This window comes from Numenius arquata, chromosome 15 (genome assembly GCF_964106895.1).
Source record: "Numenius arquata chromosome 15, bNumArq3.hap1.1, whole genome shotgun sequence".
Classification (NCBI taxonomy): Eukaryota; Metazoa; Chordata; class Aves; order Charadriiformes; family Scolopacidae; genus Numenius; species Numenius arquata.
This window is the reverse complement of record NC_133590.1, coordinates 14,867,116-14,883,765: the sequence shown is the minus strand read 5'-3', so window position 1 is coordinate 14,883,765 and position 16,650 is coordinate 14,867,116. Positions and strand designations below refer to the sequence as shown.

General features: G+C 42.0%; 1 protein-coding gene across 1 annotated transcript in view; it reads right to left on the bottom strand.

Annotated features, from left to right (window-relative positions):
• DOCK1 (dedicator of cytokinesis 1) overlaps window positions 1-16,650 on the bottom strand; it is a 298,792-nt gene that overhangs the window by 113,100 nt on the left and 169,042 nt on the right. Inside the window, exon 29 of the mRNA XM_074158901.1 lies at window positions 12,021-12,115. Coding sequence (XP_074015002.1) covers window positions 12,021-12,115 — 95 coding nt within the window. The remainder of the gene's footprint in view (window positions 1-12,020; window positions 12,116-16,650) is intronic.

Sequence of the window (16,650 nt, the reverse complement as noted above, 5' to 3'; positions counted from 1 at the left end):
CAGGGCAGGGGGGCTGGAATGAGATGATCTTTAAGGTCCCTTCCAACCCAAATCATTCTATGATTGTATGATTTAATACGCCACAAATGCATGGCAGAAAAAAGCTTGCAGCGGACTAACTAGCATTTGAAATGATGCGGTAAAATCATTATCAATATTCTGTTCTTTTTTTTGTTCTTGTACAAATCTGTTCTATTTTAAATGAGCAAATATTGGCAGGAGAAGGAAATACAATTGAAATGGTGTTAAATGCGTTGGAGGCTGGAGCTATCCCAGTGCCAGCAGCAGCCAACGTGGATCCAGGACACCAACAGCCACTTCGGGACACCTTTCACCTACAAAACGACTCTTTTGGCTCTAGAAGACTAGAAAATGGGAAATGATGGGTTTGGCACGGGACTTGGAGTCTGATGAGTTATTTTCCGAAACAGAATCGCCTGCAAGCAACAAGAAATATGGTAGATACGGTAAAGTTTGGCTAAACTCAACCAAAACTCGATGCCCAGCAACCCAAGAAGATTCCCAACATCACAGTTTGTCCACCGGCTTGTGTTGGCCAAAGTCAAGTGGCTCAAAACATTATTCCTTCCTTCAAGGAAAGCTTTTTCAGCTCCCACACCGAAATGGGAACTGGTATTTCCAAAAGAAAAACCAACTCAGCCCAGAAGGCTGGGTAAGATTTCTTTACGTGTTATCCAGTTGTCATTTTTCACCAAATCCCCGCAAAATAAATCATATAAGACTTTTGAAAGGGCGGAGAGTGAAAGGACACAGCTCTGTACATTGCATCAGCCCTAGAAGTCATATCCCAGGCCAAAAAAAAAGGAAATAATAATAAGCAACCTTTAATAATTCTCAAAGTCTTATAACCTGATGTATTCTTTATGCCTGGACTCCAAAGCCAGCCTCACCGGCTCCGTATGTGAAGGATAAACCTCTCCAAAAACCTTCAGATTTCTTGTGTCTCTCATCCCTCAGGTTTAAAGCTTCCTGACTTTCTCATACCACCACCAAGAAAATTGTTTCTTGCATTTCTTGAGTGATGGCTCTCGAGATTGGCAACGAAGCTCTTTCTATTTCTAGTCTATATTCTACTTCCAATATTTTTTATTACCGTATCACAAAAAGGTGATTGACGGAAAGAATAACCTGGGAATGTTACAGACATTGATCTGACTATGGAAAGTAAATCAACAGGAATCCACACACCACGGTATTTCCTACCGTGTTTGTTGATACAGAAGGAGAGGACCACGCACCCAACTCTATTTTCCTTTGCAATATTATAACCTTCTCCCAGAAGAAATTCCTGTCTCCACAGGGAGAAAGGGCAAAGGGTTTTGCGCCGTGCAGTGGCCATCGCATCCCCGCTCCATGCCGGCACCCACCACTTCCCACGGGAACCCCCGGGAGAGCACAACCTCCCACAGCTGAAAATCAACAGGCTCGGGATTTTCTTTCTTTGTGTGGAAGAAAGAAAGGGGCCTGAATTTCTGCGGTTCTGATACTTATTATTTAAAGAAAATAGAGAACTACGGTGCAGAGCGATTGATTTTACTGGAAAAGTAAATAAAATGCTTTCTAAAATACGACCGCTCAGCCAAAAGGCCATTTTCTCTCCCACCTCCAAGAGCTGGAAATAACAAAGTCACTAATTGATGGGCAAAGCCATAGAATTCACAATCCGGTTTCAAAGCTAACTACAGACATCTTCAGTACAGAGTAACAGTAAAGAGAAGCATTTAAGCCTGAACTTCCACTTATAATATTCAAATAAACATTTTTTGTTATTTCTAAAGACTGTAATATTGGGGTTTCTTTAAATACTGGAAAAGATAAACGAAACTCAAGTGTGAAAAAGCAGCACACATTTCACTCACCAGATATTTTTAAATGTGCAACAGTATTAACTTAAATGAAGCTGATGTGGAAAAATAATGATTTTAAGTGAAAATTGCTACACCTTCCGTGTTAAAAATAGACATTGCATGACACAAGCTTTTAGTGTGAGTAAAAATGGAGTCCTGCTAACACGCTTTTTGATTTAACACCTTCAGCTTCATTTAATTACCTACTTCAGGCTGCTGCTTTTATAAGAAACAAGTATTCACACACTCTTCTTCATGCCAGACATTTTTGTGCCAATTAAAAAATAAAAAAAGGGAATTTCACATTCGGATACCGGATGCGGAGAGCACTTCGTGCTGTTGGTTGAACACCCAGAACGGATGGATAAAGGCAGTTGGTCCTGTCAGGGCACCAGAACTCCCATTAATAACTGGAAGAACACATTGAGGTGGGTTTGGGCTGCACCCATCACAAGGCCATCTGCTGTATGATAAAGTATGATTTCGCTCCTACCAGGATGAAGATAATTTGAAGCTGCATTTAAAGAGGGGACCATCAGAAGTCTCGACTCAACGGCACAGCATGGGGAGGTCTCTGGGAGGGTCTGCATCTGTCCTTCAGCCACTCGAAGGGAGAAGGACAGCACATATGGGGAAGGGCTCCATGCTTTTTGGCTGATGACCAGGTTAATGGATTGGGAGGAGAGGAACAGATGCCACCAGAGCTCCAACCCTGCTCCCACACATGTGACCCCCTGCCAGCCCTGGACTGCTCTGCCTCAACCCCAGAACTGGGATGCTCTTAAGTGATCTTTGGACTCCCTCCACCAAAGGACACCGTTATCGTTTTCTAAGTCTTGGGTTTTGCCACTTTTATGACTGATACTTAATTTTTCTTGTGGGAAAAATTGCATCTATACAGTGTTATATAGAGAGCGATCACTGCTCCAGGCGGTCCCAGGAAATCCAGTGTCACGGGGAGAGAGACTGAGCTGGCACCAAAACTGAACACGAGGAGCCAGGCAAAGCAGAATAAAGCTGTGAGGCGCGTGGTCCCAAAGGTTGCATGAAAGGAGAAAGCAAATATTCCTATGCAGCTTCATCCCAAACACCCACACCGGTATAAACATGTGAATTCAAATGCTCGTGATCTGACCTCCCTCAACCTTATACACAGCTAAACTTTGAACAGCTACACACCAGGGTCTTTTGAGTGAGTTCAGACAGCAAAAGAGGAAAAGAACATTAGAAATTTAAAATACAATTTAAAATTTAAAATCAGAGGTAGAGTTTTTTCAGTTATAATTAGAAAACTTAGAATCAGAAAACTTTAATTTAAAGGAACGCTTCCACTACAGGATCTATCCGATTAAACGCGATCTGCTAAGGGTTTCTGCTAGTCCTGAAACAATTAAAGCACAAACCAAACAAACAAAATAATGGAACAACATATTATTATCCATTATTTCATGCAGAATATATTGAATTCTTTTTGAACTGTACCATTTGATAACCAAAAAACATGACAAATATCAAACTGATAAATATACTGGTTGGTATAATACACTCAGGAGTACAATCATCTCAACGTATTTTATTGTCAACTCAGGTTTAGATTCTAGGAGGGAAAATAATATCTAAATCATTCTTTTCCATTTGAAATTAATTTGGCAATGTTTCTTCAGATCTCATTTAGACTCTCACCAGAGAATTGACATGACACATAGTCTAATAACCACTTGTAGCTTTCTTTCAAAATAATTCGTTAAACCCAGGAGTTCTTAACACTGTGTATATGCAAGTTGGGGAAAAAAAAAGTGCAAGTATCCAAAATAATTAGTTGGCTTTATTACTAACTTTTTAGAAACAAAAGAAACCAGACAACCACAGCACTCTGGGGATGAGGTTTCATGAAACTGAGGAAGAAAAAACTACTTCTAATGTTACTTTGCTTTTGCTTGTTGTAACCATTGAGCCAAGTGGTTGCATAGAGCTCACAAGCCCTATTTTTCTTTTAAAGTATCCCATTTCTGAGCCGCTACTGAAAATGACAGACCGTGAGGTGCCTCTCAATTGCTCATTACCTGTTTGCAGAAAGATTACTTAAGAGTTGGTAAAATATATCAAGGAAATGACCAGCAGGGCAAACTCTTGCTTTAGTAGCCAACCCCACCGGAGAAGCTCCAGGAAATAGCCTGGATGTAAATCCACGGCAGGAACATGGAAAATCCGTTGCATGAAGTATTATTCTAAATTCACACATCTCTTTACAGTTCTCCAGCTTCATAAGATACATTTCTTGAAGGGATTAAATCTGCCACCGCTCAAAGGAGGACAATCAGTTAATGAACAGGACTATTGCCAGGTCTGAACCTTAGGACTGCCTGGCTACTTCCAAATTTCCAAGGAACCAAAAATAGCAAGGCCTCGTAACAGAAGGAAAAAACCTCTAAAACACCTTAGTTCACTTTTTTCCCCTTTATCTATAAATCTTGAACTCAAGAACACCAGCAGCTGGGATCATTTTATCCCTACGTGTTTCTTTCTAGTTCAGGAAGAGATGTTCCCTAACACGCAATTCTTTTCTTTAAAGTCACTGTAATTTTCTTGTGGCAAATAAAAGGTTGAAGTGTCACGGAATAGATCAGAAATATTTTGAGAAGACATTAACAACCACTGAGCACTGAACTTGTGCGTATCAGTCTAATGCTCCACAGCGATACTTTTGAAGCGAGTTCTGAATAAGGATCATTCTTTTCCCAGCAAAATTCATCGCCCCGTCTCCTTTGTGCTTTAGGATGAACCACACCTGGAGAAGCCATCACCTGATTTGAGAGAGACGCCGTGGTACAGAGCTCTGCATGCCCAGGAGGAGAACAAATCCCAGCCACATTTTAGGGACAGAAAAATAGGTTTGTCAAGGGGAACATTAACAATAAAAGCCAGAACAAGCAGAGTCACAGTGGATGCTCGACAGCCACCCAGCCCAAACCCACCTTCCTGTGCAATCTGCTCTGGGTGGACCTGCTTTGGCAGGGGGTTGGACTAGATGATCTCCACAGGTCCCTTCCAACCCCATGTGATTCTGTGATTTCTCGCTGCAGGACGCCAAAAAAACCCACACATCTTCAAACACCTGAAACCCATAATTTAGACCATATGATCAAAATAGTAACTATTTTAGTACTAGAAATTGTTATTCCACCTCTAGATCCCAGAAGAGGTTAATCATGATACAAACGGACGGGGAAGCACTCAGAGAAGGAGCAGATGCTTTTGGGGCTGGGAGGGAGCTGCGACATCTCCCCCGGTACGTCCCCAGCGCTGGCAGCTTCACCAGCGCAGAGCCTGCTCCTCCACTTCTCTACCATAAGTGATCACAGATTTCAGAAATAAAGGAGAAAACCAGATCCATTTCATACAGTGGAGTTCCAAAACCCAAACCATCCATCAGTTCTCATGACAGTACCGTTATTCCTCCACCACCCAGGCCAGGCACAACATTCCTAACTCCCAATGGCTGGGACAAAATAACCCACTACCAGGGATGCCTCCCTTCCTCGTCCTACAGAGAAAAGAGCACCCTCTGAAGCATATTCCTTCAAGGAATCTCAGCCTTTTCAGTAAGAAAAAAAACCACCTTGTGTTATTTCAAACATAGCCAAGTATGTTCATTTTCCTCTCAGGTCCAGTTAATTTGACAGGTACAACAGGAAACCAAAAATCCTGCAAGGTCTTTACTGAAAAGGTCAGTACATTACGCAACCAGGCTTTATGGACAGCCTGGAGGAAAAAAATTCCCTCCATGCACAGAAACTGTATCTTTTATATAATGTATCAACGTGCATTCATTTCTCTTATTTACAGATGAAGATCAAACTTTTGGGTGCATTAGTTCATTTTGAAAACTGGCTCCTAAGAAAGTAATGTGCTTTGAAAATTTTTATCCTCCAACTATACATGGTAAATAGTGGGAGGTTTTTCTATGCAGAGAAATATTTGGCACTAAAGAAAAAGAAAATTGCTCCTATTTAAAGTCTTCTTTCGTTCCAGCCCTAAATAAAATTATTTTGTTGTTCAAGTCTCTAGTCTGAACTCTTTAACTTTCTAAATAAGTAAGCACAGAGTCCTATAGGAAATGTATTAATAGTCAGGAAAAGTAGAGCCAATTCCATCTAATCAAAGCTTTTCCTACTGTTCAGGCTCTTCTTGAAACAACTCGTCCCTTCTCCTCCTAAAATACAATTGCATTTCAAACACTTTCTCCATCACAATATCCTATTTGGCAATGTAAAACAGTTACCATATTCCATAACAACACATATTGAGGTAATTTTAATGATCAGTGCCCCAGATATAAGTGTAAACTTTCAAGTCACATCTACTAATAATGTCTTTGAACACGTTATTAATGTTTTGTGCTTCCTCCTCCCACCCCGTATGTCTGATATTACTCAATAGCCTGTAAAACTGTCTTGTGTCCCTGCATTTTCCAGACTTTTCTATCCAGAATCTTTGTCATCCTTTTCCCCTGTTGTGGAATCCAGACCACCATCCATCAGTGGCTCGGGATGGATTTTAAATAAGAGCTTTTGCACTTGCACCTGATTTGACAGATGCGACCTGACTGGTCAGTTATATAAGTGCAAGAGCCTGTTTTCCTACATTTATTAAAAACATCAGGTTCTTTTGTTTCTATATGCCTCTACAAAGCCTAGCGGGATATTGCAATTAGGCAAAATTTCAATAAGCTAAAAACCTATTTTATTTTGGCTTTGGGTTACTTGTCAGTAGGAATAACTCCGAGGGAACTGAAGCCTGTACTACATTTTAAGGTTCACGGTTACGCAAAACTTGCTCCAGTTGGTAACCACTCCAGTGTCTGCAGACCAGTGACGGACAGTCACGTATAGAGCCCAGGTTCATTCCAAAGGCGCAGTATAGATCTGACAGGTACTGCTATGACAACCGCGGAGCAGAACAGCCTACATTTCCCTGCAAGCTCCAAAAATAAACATCTACAAGCCACCCCAGCAGCAGTGAAAAGGTACACGTTTACCAGACGGATCCTTCTTCCTCCTTTTGGCATGACTTTTTTTTTTTTTTTTTTTTTGGTTTTTCACACAGTACATTCATTACGATTCTGGACAGGGGTTTTCAGGAGGAAACACACCCCCACCCACCTGCAAAGCCAGTGGGGAGCACCGATTCCCACCCGATTGCCTCCGCAAGGCAAGATGTACTTCCTCTGGAAAAAAAAACACGGAAGCACAAGAAACCTCCTTCTCACTGAAAAGCGTCTCATCCCTTTTTCTCCGACTTCAAAAGGCAAAATAACCAGGCATTTTATGTAAATGTGGACATTACACACACAAAAAATAGAACAGAAAACATCAAATTCATTTTTCATAGGCAGCTCAGCTTCCACCGGAACAGATGCAGATGAAAGTAGCAGCTACAAATTAATATATCATAAGGTCTACCAAAGGAACCGATTGTCTCAAATGCCAAAAGTAAGACCAAAGACTAAATTATTTTCATTTACAAAAACACAGAGGAACTGTTTTCATGTTCTCCGTTATCTGTTTAAGAGGAACCTAAGTTTAGCTTGTCAGCTTATGACAAAAGTTAAAAACAGTTTCTAAAACATTTCTGAATCATTTCTAAACACAATCTAGAAGGGAAAAATGTAAACAATACAAAATCACGGCTTTCTTTAAAAAACTACTTTTACAGTTCAAACTCCTCGAGTGCATTTTCCCGTGGGAGATGCCTGGGGTGCGGACTCTGCCTCCGACGCTCTCCTCATCCCTATCCTGGAACACAGGAAAACCTCCTGGCTCCTTGTCACTATTAAATACAGTTATCCAAGGTTATCACAGAGACCAGCAGGACACAAATACCACTGTGGCTGAAGATCAGGCCAAAATGTCATTATTGAGCACCTGGTGGATTGGTACCAAGCAGTAGCTGTCAACGCCGCTGATAAAAACACTTCCTTTTAATCCAGTGATATTCTGTCTTCACCTAAATAGGAATAACTCCTCCCTGGTGGGGCCCCATCTGGAGCACTGGGTCCAGTTCTGGCCTCCCCAGTTCAACAAGGACAGGGAACTGCTGGAGAGGGTACAGCAAAGGGCTACAAAGACGATTAGGGGACTAGAACATCTCTCTTAGGAGGAAAGGCTGAGGGACTTGGGTCTTTTTAGTCTGGAGAAGAGAAGACTCAGGAGGAATCTGATCAATGCTTATAAATACTTAAAGGGTGGGTGTCAGGAGGATGGGGCCAGTCTTTTTTCAGTGGTGCCCAGGGACAGGACAAGAGATAATGGGCACAAACTGGAACATAAGAAGTTCCAGCTAAATATGAGGAAGAACTTCTTTCCTTTGAGGGTGGCAGAGCCCTGGAAGAGGCTGCCCAGAGAGGTGGTGGAGTCTCCTGCTCTGGAGACATTCCAAACCCGCCTGGACACGTTCCTGTGCAACCTGCTCTGGGTGGACCTGCTCTGGCAGGGGGTTGGACTGGATGATCTCCAGAGGTCCCTTCCAACCCCATAGCATTCTGTGATTCTGTGAAAATACGTACACAGATAAACCTTAAGGCAGATGGAATTTAAAGGTACTCAAGTATCTTAAATGGAATTATTAGCAATTTCCATCAGCAATATTTAAAACTAAAAGTAGCACTTTCTTTCAAAGTTATCTTGGCTCTTCCTTATTTTCAGGCACTGTGACCATAAATACATTTAGTAAGAACTTGCCAGGAGTTTGCCAGGCTGAAAAATTCCCATCGAAAAAGAAAACCCAACAGATGAAAAGCCCCATAAATTTAAACTAGACGTCATCCTAACGAGGTCCAACACGGAGAAACAGCCCTGAGTGAGGAAACCAAAGGAATAAATGAAATCAGTAACATTCAAACCCTTGGACTGATAATTAACAAATTGCTATGTTAAAACAATAGACTCTGTTTTTAATTAAATTAGAGAAGTCAGGAAACAGAGTATGAAGTGGCACATCTGAGAACAAAAAAGAAACAATTATCTCATTAGAGGTGAAGATTTTTGTGTTGGTTTCAGCGCGATGGGTGATAATGCGGCGTGACGGTCTGTGTTAGGGACACAAAGGCGTGATGAGCGGGGCAGCAACCCTGCGCCTGGCACAACACGCTGCGGGGACGGGGGAGAGAGAGAACCCTGAAGTTTTGATGCTCTGTACCAAAACCACACGGGCAATGTACACGGCACGAGAGCAGTGTCTGTGACTGCTAATGAGTGTGCGTGTATTTCTATATATAGGAATCCTACTCATAAAGCAATGTTCAAAGAAGCATAGTACTAAATTTTAACTGAACATGAGGACAGGCTGAGAGAGTTGGGGGGGTTCAGCCTGGAGAAGAGAAGGCTCTGGGGAGAACTTAGAGCCCCCTCCAGTCCCTAAAGGGGCTATAAGAGAGATGGGGAGGGACTCTGGATCAGGGAGGGGAGCCATAGGACAAGAGGGAATGGTTTTACATTGAAAGAGGGGAGATTGAGATGAGATCTCAGGAAGAAACTCTTTGCTGTGAGGGTGGTGAGACCCTGGCCCAGGTTGCCCAGAGAAGCTGTGGCTGCCCCATCCCTGGAGGGGTTCAAGGCCAGGTTGGAGGGGGCTTGGAGCAACCTGGTCTGGTGGGAGGTGTCCCTGCCCAGGGCAAGGGGTGGCACTGGATGATCTTCAAGGTCCCTTCCAACCCAAACCATTCTATGATTCTACATCTCTGCGAATGCTCCCTGTAATACAGTTGTTCACACTCATTTCCCCATTTCCCCTCTTCCCCCGTAGCTACAACTCTTATCTCAGCCAGAATATTTTAATCCACTATTAACTATCATAAAATCATAGAATGTTTGAACTATCTGGAAGGAAACTCCTGCATGGAGAGGAGCTGCCTGGGCTGCCTCCGCCAGGAAGGTGAAGAGATGCCTCTTAAGGGACTCTCCGCTGCACGTGGAGGGGGCTTAGAGGTCTAATTTCCAGCTAGGTTTTCCCCCCCCCCCCCTTGTTTCACACTACCAGAGAAACCAATGAACTCACAAACATTCTGGATATAGTTAAAAATTACCTCAGTTATTTTGGCTTATGGCACAGAAATACTCGATCTGAGGAAACAAGTGCTTTGAAAGTCTGACACAAAATGGCAAGTTCCGAGTTATTTCTACTGAAAGGACATGATAGCTTTAAAAGACAGAATTTGTTCTTCAATTTTTCCTAGTTTTCCTTCAATAAAAGTTTATAGGGGTGAAAATAAATGGACCAGATGGACAAAAAGGTATTTTACAATGCAGCTTTCTGTTTTTGGAAACCGCGTTAGCTTCAACAGGGAAACTGAAAAGCACTCAAATCAATTCAGAAGCATTTACAAACGAGCGGGTGTAATGAAAATGAACTTGTAAATTAGAGATGAACAACCCCCTTTAGCACTTCTGCAGATATTCATCAACACCAGAAAGACGTGAAAACGTCTTTTGTTTTTTACTTTAAATACTAGTCAAATATTCCACGGGTAGGGAGGTTATTTGGTGAGAACCAAAGATCTTAACGACACATCCCTGCTTCTTCAGGACTTAATGTTCAGCATGGGAAGAAGACAAGACTATTTTTAACGCTGAGAAAATCAAAGCCCCTGTCTTAACTGCGGCCCTCTGCGTCACACTCTGTATTACTCCAAATTTTCGGAGCGAGGAGCTGCCTGGTAAGGCTTTACAGAAAAAGACGGTGGGGAGGGAAAGGCTCTTTCTGTACTTTTGCTCTTTCATTTCTGTGACTGTAATTCTACAGTTTAATAAAAAAAAAAAAAAAAAGAGGTCAAATCCCCATCCAAATAAACATCGAGAGGTCATTTGGCAACATCGTGAAGGTACATCTGGGGGAAGAGACATCACGACATTGCTCTCACCACTGTAACTGCCAGGGGACTGGTTAACTGGCATTACTGGGGTCCAAACACAGACCTTCCCCACTGTATTTCAACCTCCTAAAACATTCCCCAAAGCGCGGAGGAGCTCTCCTCTTCCACAGGACTCCAGGGAGCACACGCTGCCAGGGTTTCCCAAGCACCTACAACACGACTCTCGAGGCGGTAGGGAGTTCTTGAACCAAAATCACTTTCCAAATTGAAAAAAAAAGAAAAAAAAAAAAAAAAAGAGAAAAAGAAACCCAATGGACTTCAGATCTTCCTCATCAGGTTATCTCAAAGGGCTCTTCGTTTAGACCAGTGGGCGCTTTGCAAGCTGCAGCCACGCACAAGTGTGTGCCCACAACCCATGGCTTTAACTCAAAAGACGGCTGGATCTCCTAGCTCATATTTATTAAGAATGGATTTTATTAGGCGGTTAAGGAGGCTTCAGAAGCCAAGATTAAAGTTATGGTGCATTTTTATAACAAGAGTAGGAACTGTGGCTCGGGATTTTATATAAGCAAACACTGACAACTTTATAGCCATGGCAGCTACCAGTAAGCACAGGAGAGATTTCTCCAGGCAACTAGTAAATATAATGTTTTTTCCTTATACTTTCATCACAGTACACATAAAAGCATTTGACACACTTAATAAATGTCACAGACGTAAAATATTGCACAAAGGCATGCTAAATAATGACAATGCTGGCATTATTGAGCAAAAAGAAGGGGATTAGAAACATTTGCAGCCTCTCTCTTCATCACCGGGCTGATGGAATCTGGGTTTAAAATGCTCTTTCAATTCTTTCTTGTTAAATCCACTGAAAATATTCCAGGACATACAACTTGATGTCAGCTTATGAGAACCACTAGTTTTTGAGGTCATATGCAAAAATTATTACTTATCCCCAAAGGAATACAGTTAATTATTATATGTACAGATCCCTACTGCATCTGCAGTTTCTTCCAAAATTTTGGTTCTTGGAATGATGCCACCCTTAATTTGTGGTGGACTCCAAGAGCACCCAAACAGGCCACTAAACCACTGCCCTGCAATCTCCAAAGCCAATTTTTAAATAATTATTTGCATCAGAGAAATGGAAAAAAACCCACCAACCCACCCCACCCTCGCTGCCGCATTGTGTTTTACTGTTTCCAAGCAACACCGTTGTTTCAGATGGAACACGAAATATCCATCTCAGAGAGCTCCGGCGCTTTTCCCTCTGTACTTACTTATTCTGCATCATGTTCATTATAACCCAGTCGAAGGGATAGACGTTCTTCCCAATGAGATTCTTGAACATGATGAATGTTTCCATCAGAAAATCCTAAAAAGAGAGAAAATATTTGGAGAAGACCACTCTTCTAGATCAAAAAACCACAAGCGATGGCGTCAGTTATTAATGACTAGGTTCAAAACATGTCTTACTGTTCCGCTTCATAAAAAAGCCATTATTCATAGACAACACGTATAAATTCGACTACAGCATATTTATATATGATGTACATAAATCCTGCAATAATTCTATTTAAACTTTTCAGAAATGACAACAATAGTAATCCTACATCGTAAACAACCCATGGTATTGCTCAGGAACAAGCGCTGGTTTCCCAGTTATCCAAAGGTGGCTTCTGCTGAAAAGCAATAATTTATTTTCTAAAGCACAGACAAAGGCTCACAGTCCCTTCTCGTGCAGCGTGTATTGCGGCGTACGCACGAGTACGCTGGAAACTCATTAGGAGCACGTTGATAAAAACTAAGATATTAATTTTAATCTTAATGATTGAACTAAATGAATGATCTTAATGAATGATCAGAGGGCTGGAGCACCTCCCCTATGAGGACAGGCTGAGAGAGCTGGGGTTGTTCAGCCTGGGGAAGAGAAGGCTCCGGGGAGACCTCATAGCAGCCTTCCAATATCGGAAGGGAGCCTCCAGGAGAGCCGGAGAGGGACTCTTTGTCAAGGAGATGTAGTGACAGGACAAGGGGTAATGGTTTTAAATTGGAAGAGAGGAGATTTAGATTAGATCTTAGGAAGAAATTCTTTCCTGTGAGGGTGGTGAGGCACTGGGACAGGTTGCCCAGGGAAGTTGTGGCTGCCCCATCCCTGGAAGTGTTTAAGGCCAGGCTGGATGGGGCTTTGAGCAACCTGCTCTAGTGGAGGTGTCCCTGCCCAGGGCAGGGGGGTTGGAACCCGATGATCTTTAAGGTCCCTTCCAACTCTAACCATTCTATGATTCTATGATTCTAACTAAAAATACTCCCCAGAGTCAGCTGGTGAGTTTTCCCTCCCCTTGTGAATACCCTCCTCCTGGAATTTTCTCTTTATCTATTTATTAAAAATATATGTTCTAGTTCAAAAGCGGGTTGAGGGAAGCGTGGTGGGGCACATCACTCCTGACCTGGGGCAGGTGACAGCAATGCTCTGGCCATCCTGAAAGGAGGAGAGACTGCCCAAAGGGAGCAGCGGTAATTGCTTCTGCCAGTGAAAACCTGACCCAGAACAAAGTTAATTTAGTAGCATAAACCAATTTATTTCTACATAGATATAAACAAACACCTCTCTGGAAGAGAAACCTCGTGTACTTTACAATGTAAATCACCTTCAACAATTTGGGAATCTATAATTGCTATCTAACAATTTGAGTAATATCAAATGCTCAGCGACAGATAAAGGGGAAAAAAAGAACTTAATGCAAAAAGTCCTTGATCCGCTTCTTGCAGAGATAAAAATGAACTTTTATTCTAAGGTTAGAATATTTTTTCCTTTGCCACAGCTTCCCAGTAATGGTATTTATCTTGTCTATCTTTAAAATGTCAAATGCTTACAAAAAAAAACCCCAAAATGTTACATTCACTGGACTTTTAACTAAGGCTGTTTTTTACGTAACCTTTTCAGTGAGAAACAAATATGAAGTTACTGCTCTCGTAAGTATTTCTCCATGTGTGAGAGCCAGCCTCTGCCTCGCATTTTATCTTTTGACTCGTCATTCTGTTAAGAAGTTTTTCCTGGCTCAGAAACTCCCAGTCGGTGGGACGCAGGGAGCTGCAGAGATCCCAAATACACAACAGCGAGATTGCGAAGCAATGGGAACTTCCAGCCTACTCAGCATGGCACCAGGGATGCTTCAGGATGCTCTGCATCCCAGCTCCTGGTACCCAAAGAGACACCCAGGCCAAAGAGGGCCAACAGAGCATCAAGCAGCCACGAAAGACATATTTTAACCAAAAAATGTATAATACTAGTAAAATAACTCCTCTGTTTTTCTGCCAAAAACACGCCCAACAACACACCATCAGTGAAGATGTTTTGACATTAACAGGATTGAGATAAAATTTGGAACTGCTGGTGGTTAATGAGATGTTACTGTTGGATAAGGTGAAATTCACCCCAGACACACACTCCACCAGCTCAGGAAAATGTGTCTTCATTTAAGAGATGAAACTGCCTACTTTACTGCTCGCTTTTCATGGATTTTGGTGAAAGAATTACATAATTTCTAATAATCGTGTTGTGTATTTTGCTGCCCAAGCATTGCACAGGGATTTTCTTCCTGATGCTGCTGGAAGTGGCACCGTGGGAAGGGTCATCACCCATCCAAGAGGGCAGATTTGAGCTCACTGGGCTTCCCCCCCACCCCCGCCTTGGTATTTGATGAATACAGACGTATACTTTCCTGATTTCTTGTAGCAAACTCCACCTTGCACTTTATTTCGGCGGTCGAGCCCCTGTGCGCTTTGCTGATCAAGCTGCACGTGACGGGCGATGAATTTTCGTGTACTCTGTTGATGCCTCACGTTCGTTACCGACCCTGGAGGTTGTGCCACATCTGATTTGACCTACTTCGCTGAATCAGCTCCATGTTTTAATCTACTGATATTTACATTTTAATACTCTTACTTTCACACAGGCACCTTAAATAATGCCCTGTAACAACTAATCTAGTTATTGATCAAATAAAAAGCTTCTGACGCTTACCTGTATTTTATGTATTTTTAATATTGCTCTCTTTTCCATTTTATCTTTCTTATAGAGAAGCAAATAGTTTACGGCTGGACTTGATGATCTTAAAGGTCTTTTCCAACCTAAATGATTCTACGATTCTATATGAAATAACCTTACATTACGAGCAAACCCCAGCTTTTTAGGGGGAGGGTGGGAGTGGAGGGGAAGCTGCCAGTTCATGCTGTGCTGCTGCAGAGCCTCCTTATTTTCAGCATACCTAGAAGCAGAACAAACTGTTCTGAACATTAAAAAATGATAAAAACCTGTACTAAAGGAGCAAGGGCTACTCCTGATCTCTCTCCAACTACAAATACAAATCCTATTTAATATCCCAAGGAAGCAAAGTTCACAATAGATGGGACCTCTTCACAATTCCCATCCAATTACAGAAAGAAAACAGAGCACGCTCAGCCCTGGAACTGGGCGGATGGTGATGGAGGAGACTTAGACAAGTCCATCTGTGGGGTCCCAGGGGTCCCACCACCATGGGGCATCCCCCAGACTCACGTCATGTCCCTCAAAGAAGAGTCTGCTCCAGCCATACAATCTCTGGTTGGCCAAAGCTCGTCAGGGGAGGATGTACAACACTCACCAACTCACACACTCACATGAAAACCCAAACTCCGGGAGTACATAGTATTAAAGGGGGAGAAGGAAATGGAGGTGCAGAAAATTGCAATCTAAAAAACCCTATAAAGTTTGTCTTTCTCCGTACTCTACTGACTCCAGGACGTTGTCTTGAAGGCCTTTAGGGAAGAATCCTGAGATATTCCACATGGCAAAACATTAGCATATATTATTTTGTTAACCAATACCACATCTGTCTCAACTGAATATCAATTTTACTAAGTAAAAAGGGGAAGCAGATCAGTTAGTCCCAGAACTAACAGGATGAGAGTTGGCCCGACAGTAAGAAACTCCCCTTTGAACAGAAATACCTTAACGAACCTAAACAATGTATTCTGCAGAGAGATACAAGACTGGTTTTATCGCATTCCACCTCATATTTTCTAATATTTTTGAGGCCAAATAAGACCATTATAATATTCTAAAACTGACACCTACATAACACAGGCCATAAAGTTTCCTCCAGCAGTTCCAGCACTGGGCTTATACCTTCTGGTTGAGCAAGAGCTCACGCTGAAGAAAGATTAAAGGGTCTCCAATGGTCAAAAAGCAGCCATAGCTTAAGTTCTCCTTTTTTATCGTTTTTTTGTTTTTTTTTTTTCCCCCCCAAAAAACCTATTCATTTCTGTTTGAATAAATCTAGTTTCAGTTCTAAATCACTGCTTCCTTATGTCTTTGCGATTAAACTGAAAACCCTCTAATGGAGGTATCACCTTCCTACGTAGGGAAATCGGGTTTGAATGGAAAGACAAATGGCATTGGCTCAAAAAATTGTCAGACTAAAAAGAAATGGAAAAAATAATGAAAAGTTAAACGAAGAAAGGGGGAAAGGGTTTTTTTTTTCCACCCAGCCCATACAGTGGCAAGGACTATACGCATCCAGTACAGGTCAGCAGCATCCCTCCACTGAAGACCGAACAAAGTAAAGATGTAAGAGAGGAACACGGGGAAACTTGAACCACAGCAATGGTCAAGGAGGCAACGCTCCCGGGAAAGCTTCATGGGGCATCAGTTCTGATGGTGAAAGATAAAATACTGGACAAGACGAGGGTTTCAAATTAATAATGAAATCTCATCTGTGAAGAAATACTTATGAGAACAGTAACTCCTCCCTCTGGTTCTCACTGAAAAGGTTACACAAGCTTTTCTCTTAAACAGAGAAACTGAATTGCATCCTCATCCTTTTGTCCTAAATAATGACTTATCACCCTTACTTAGGTTTAAAAAAA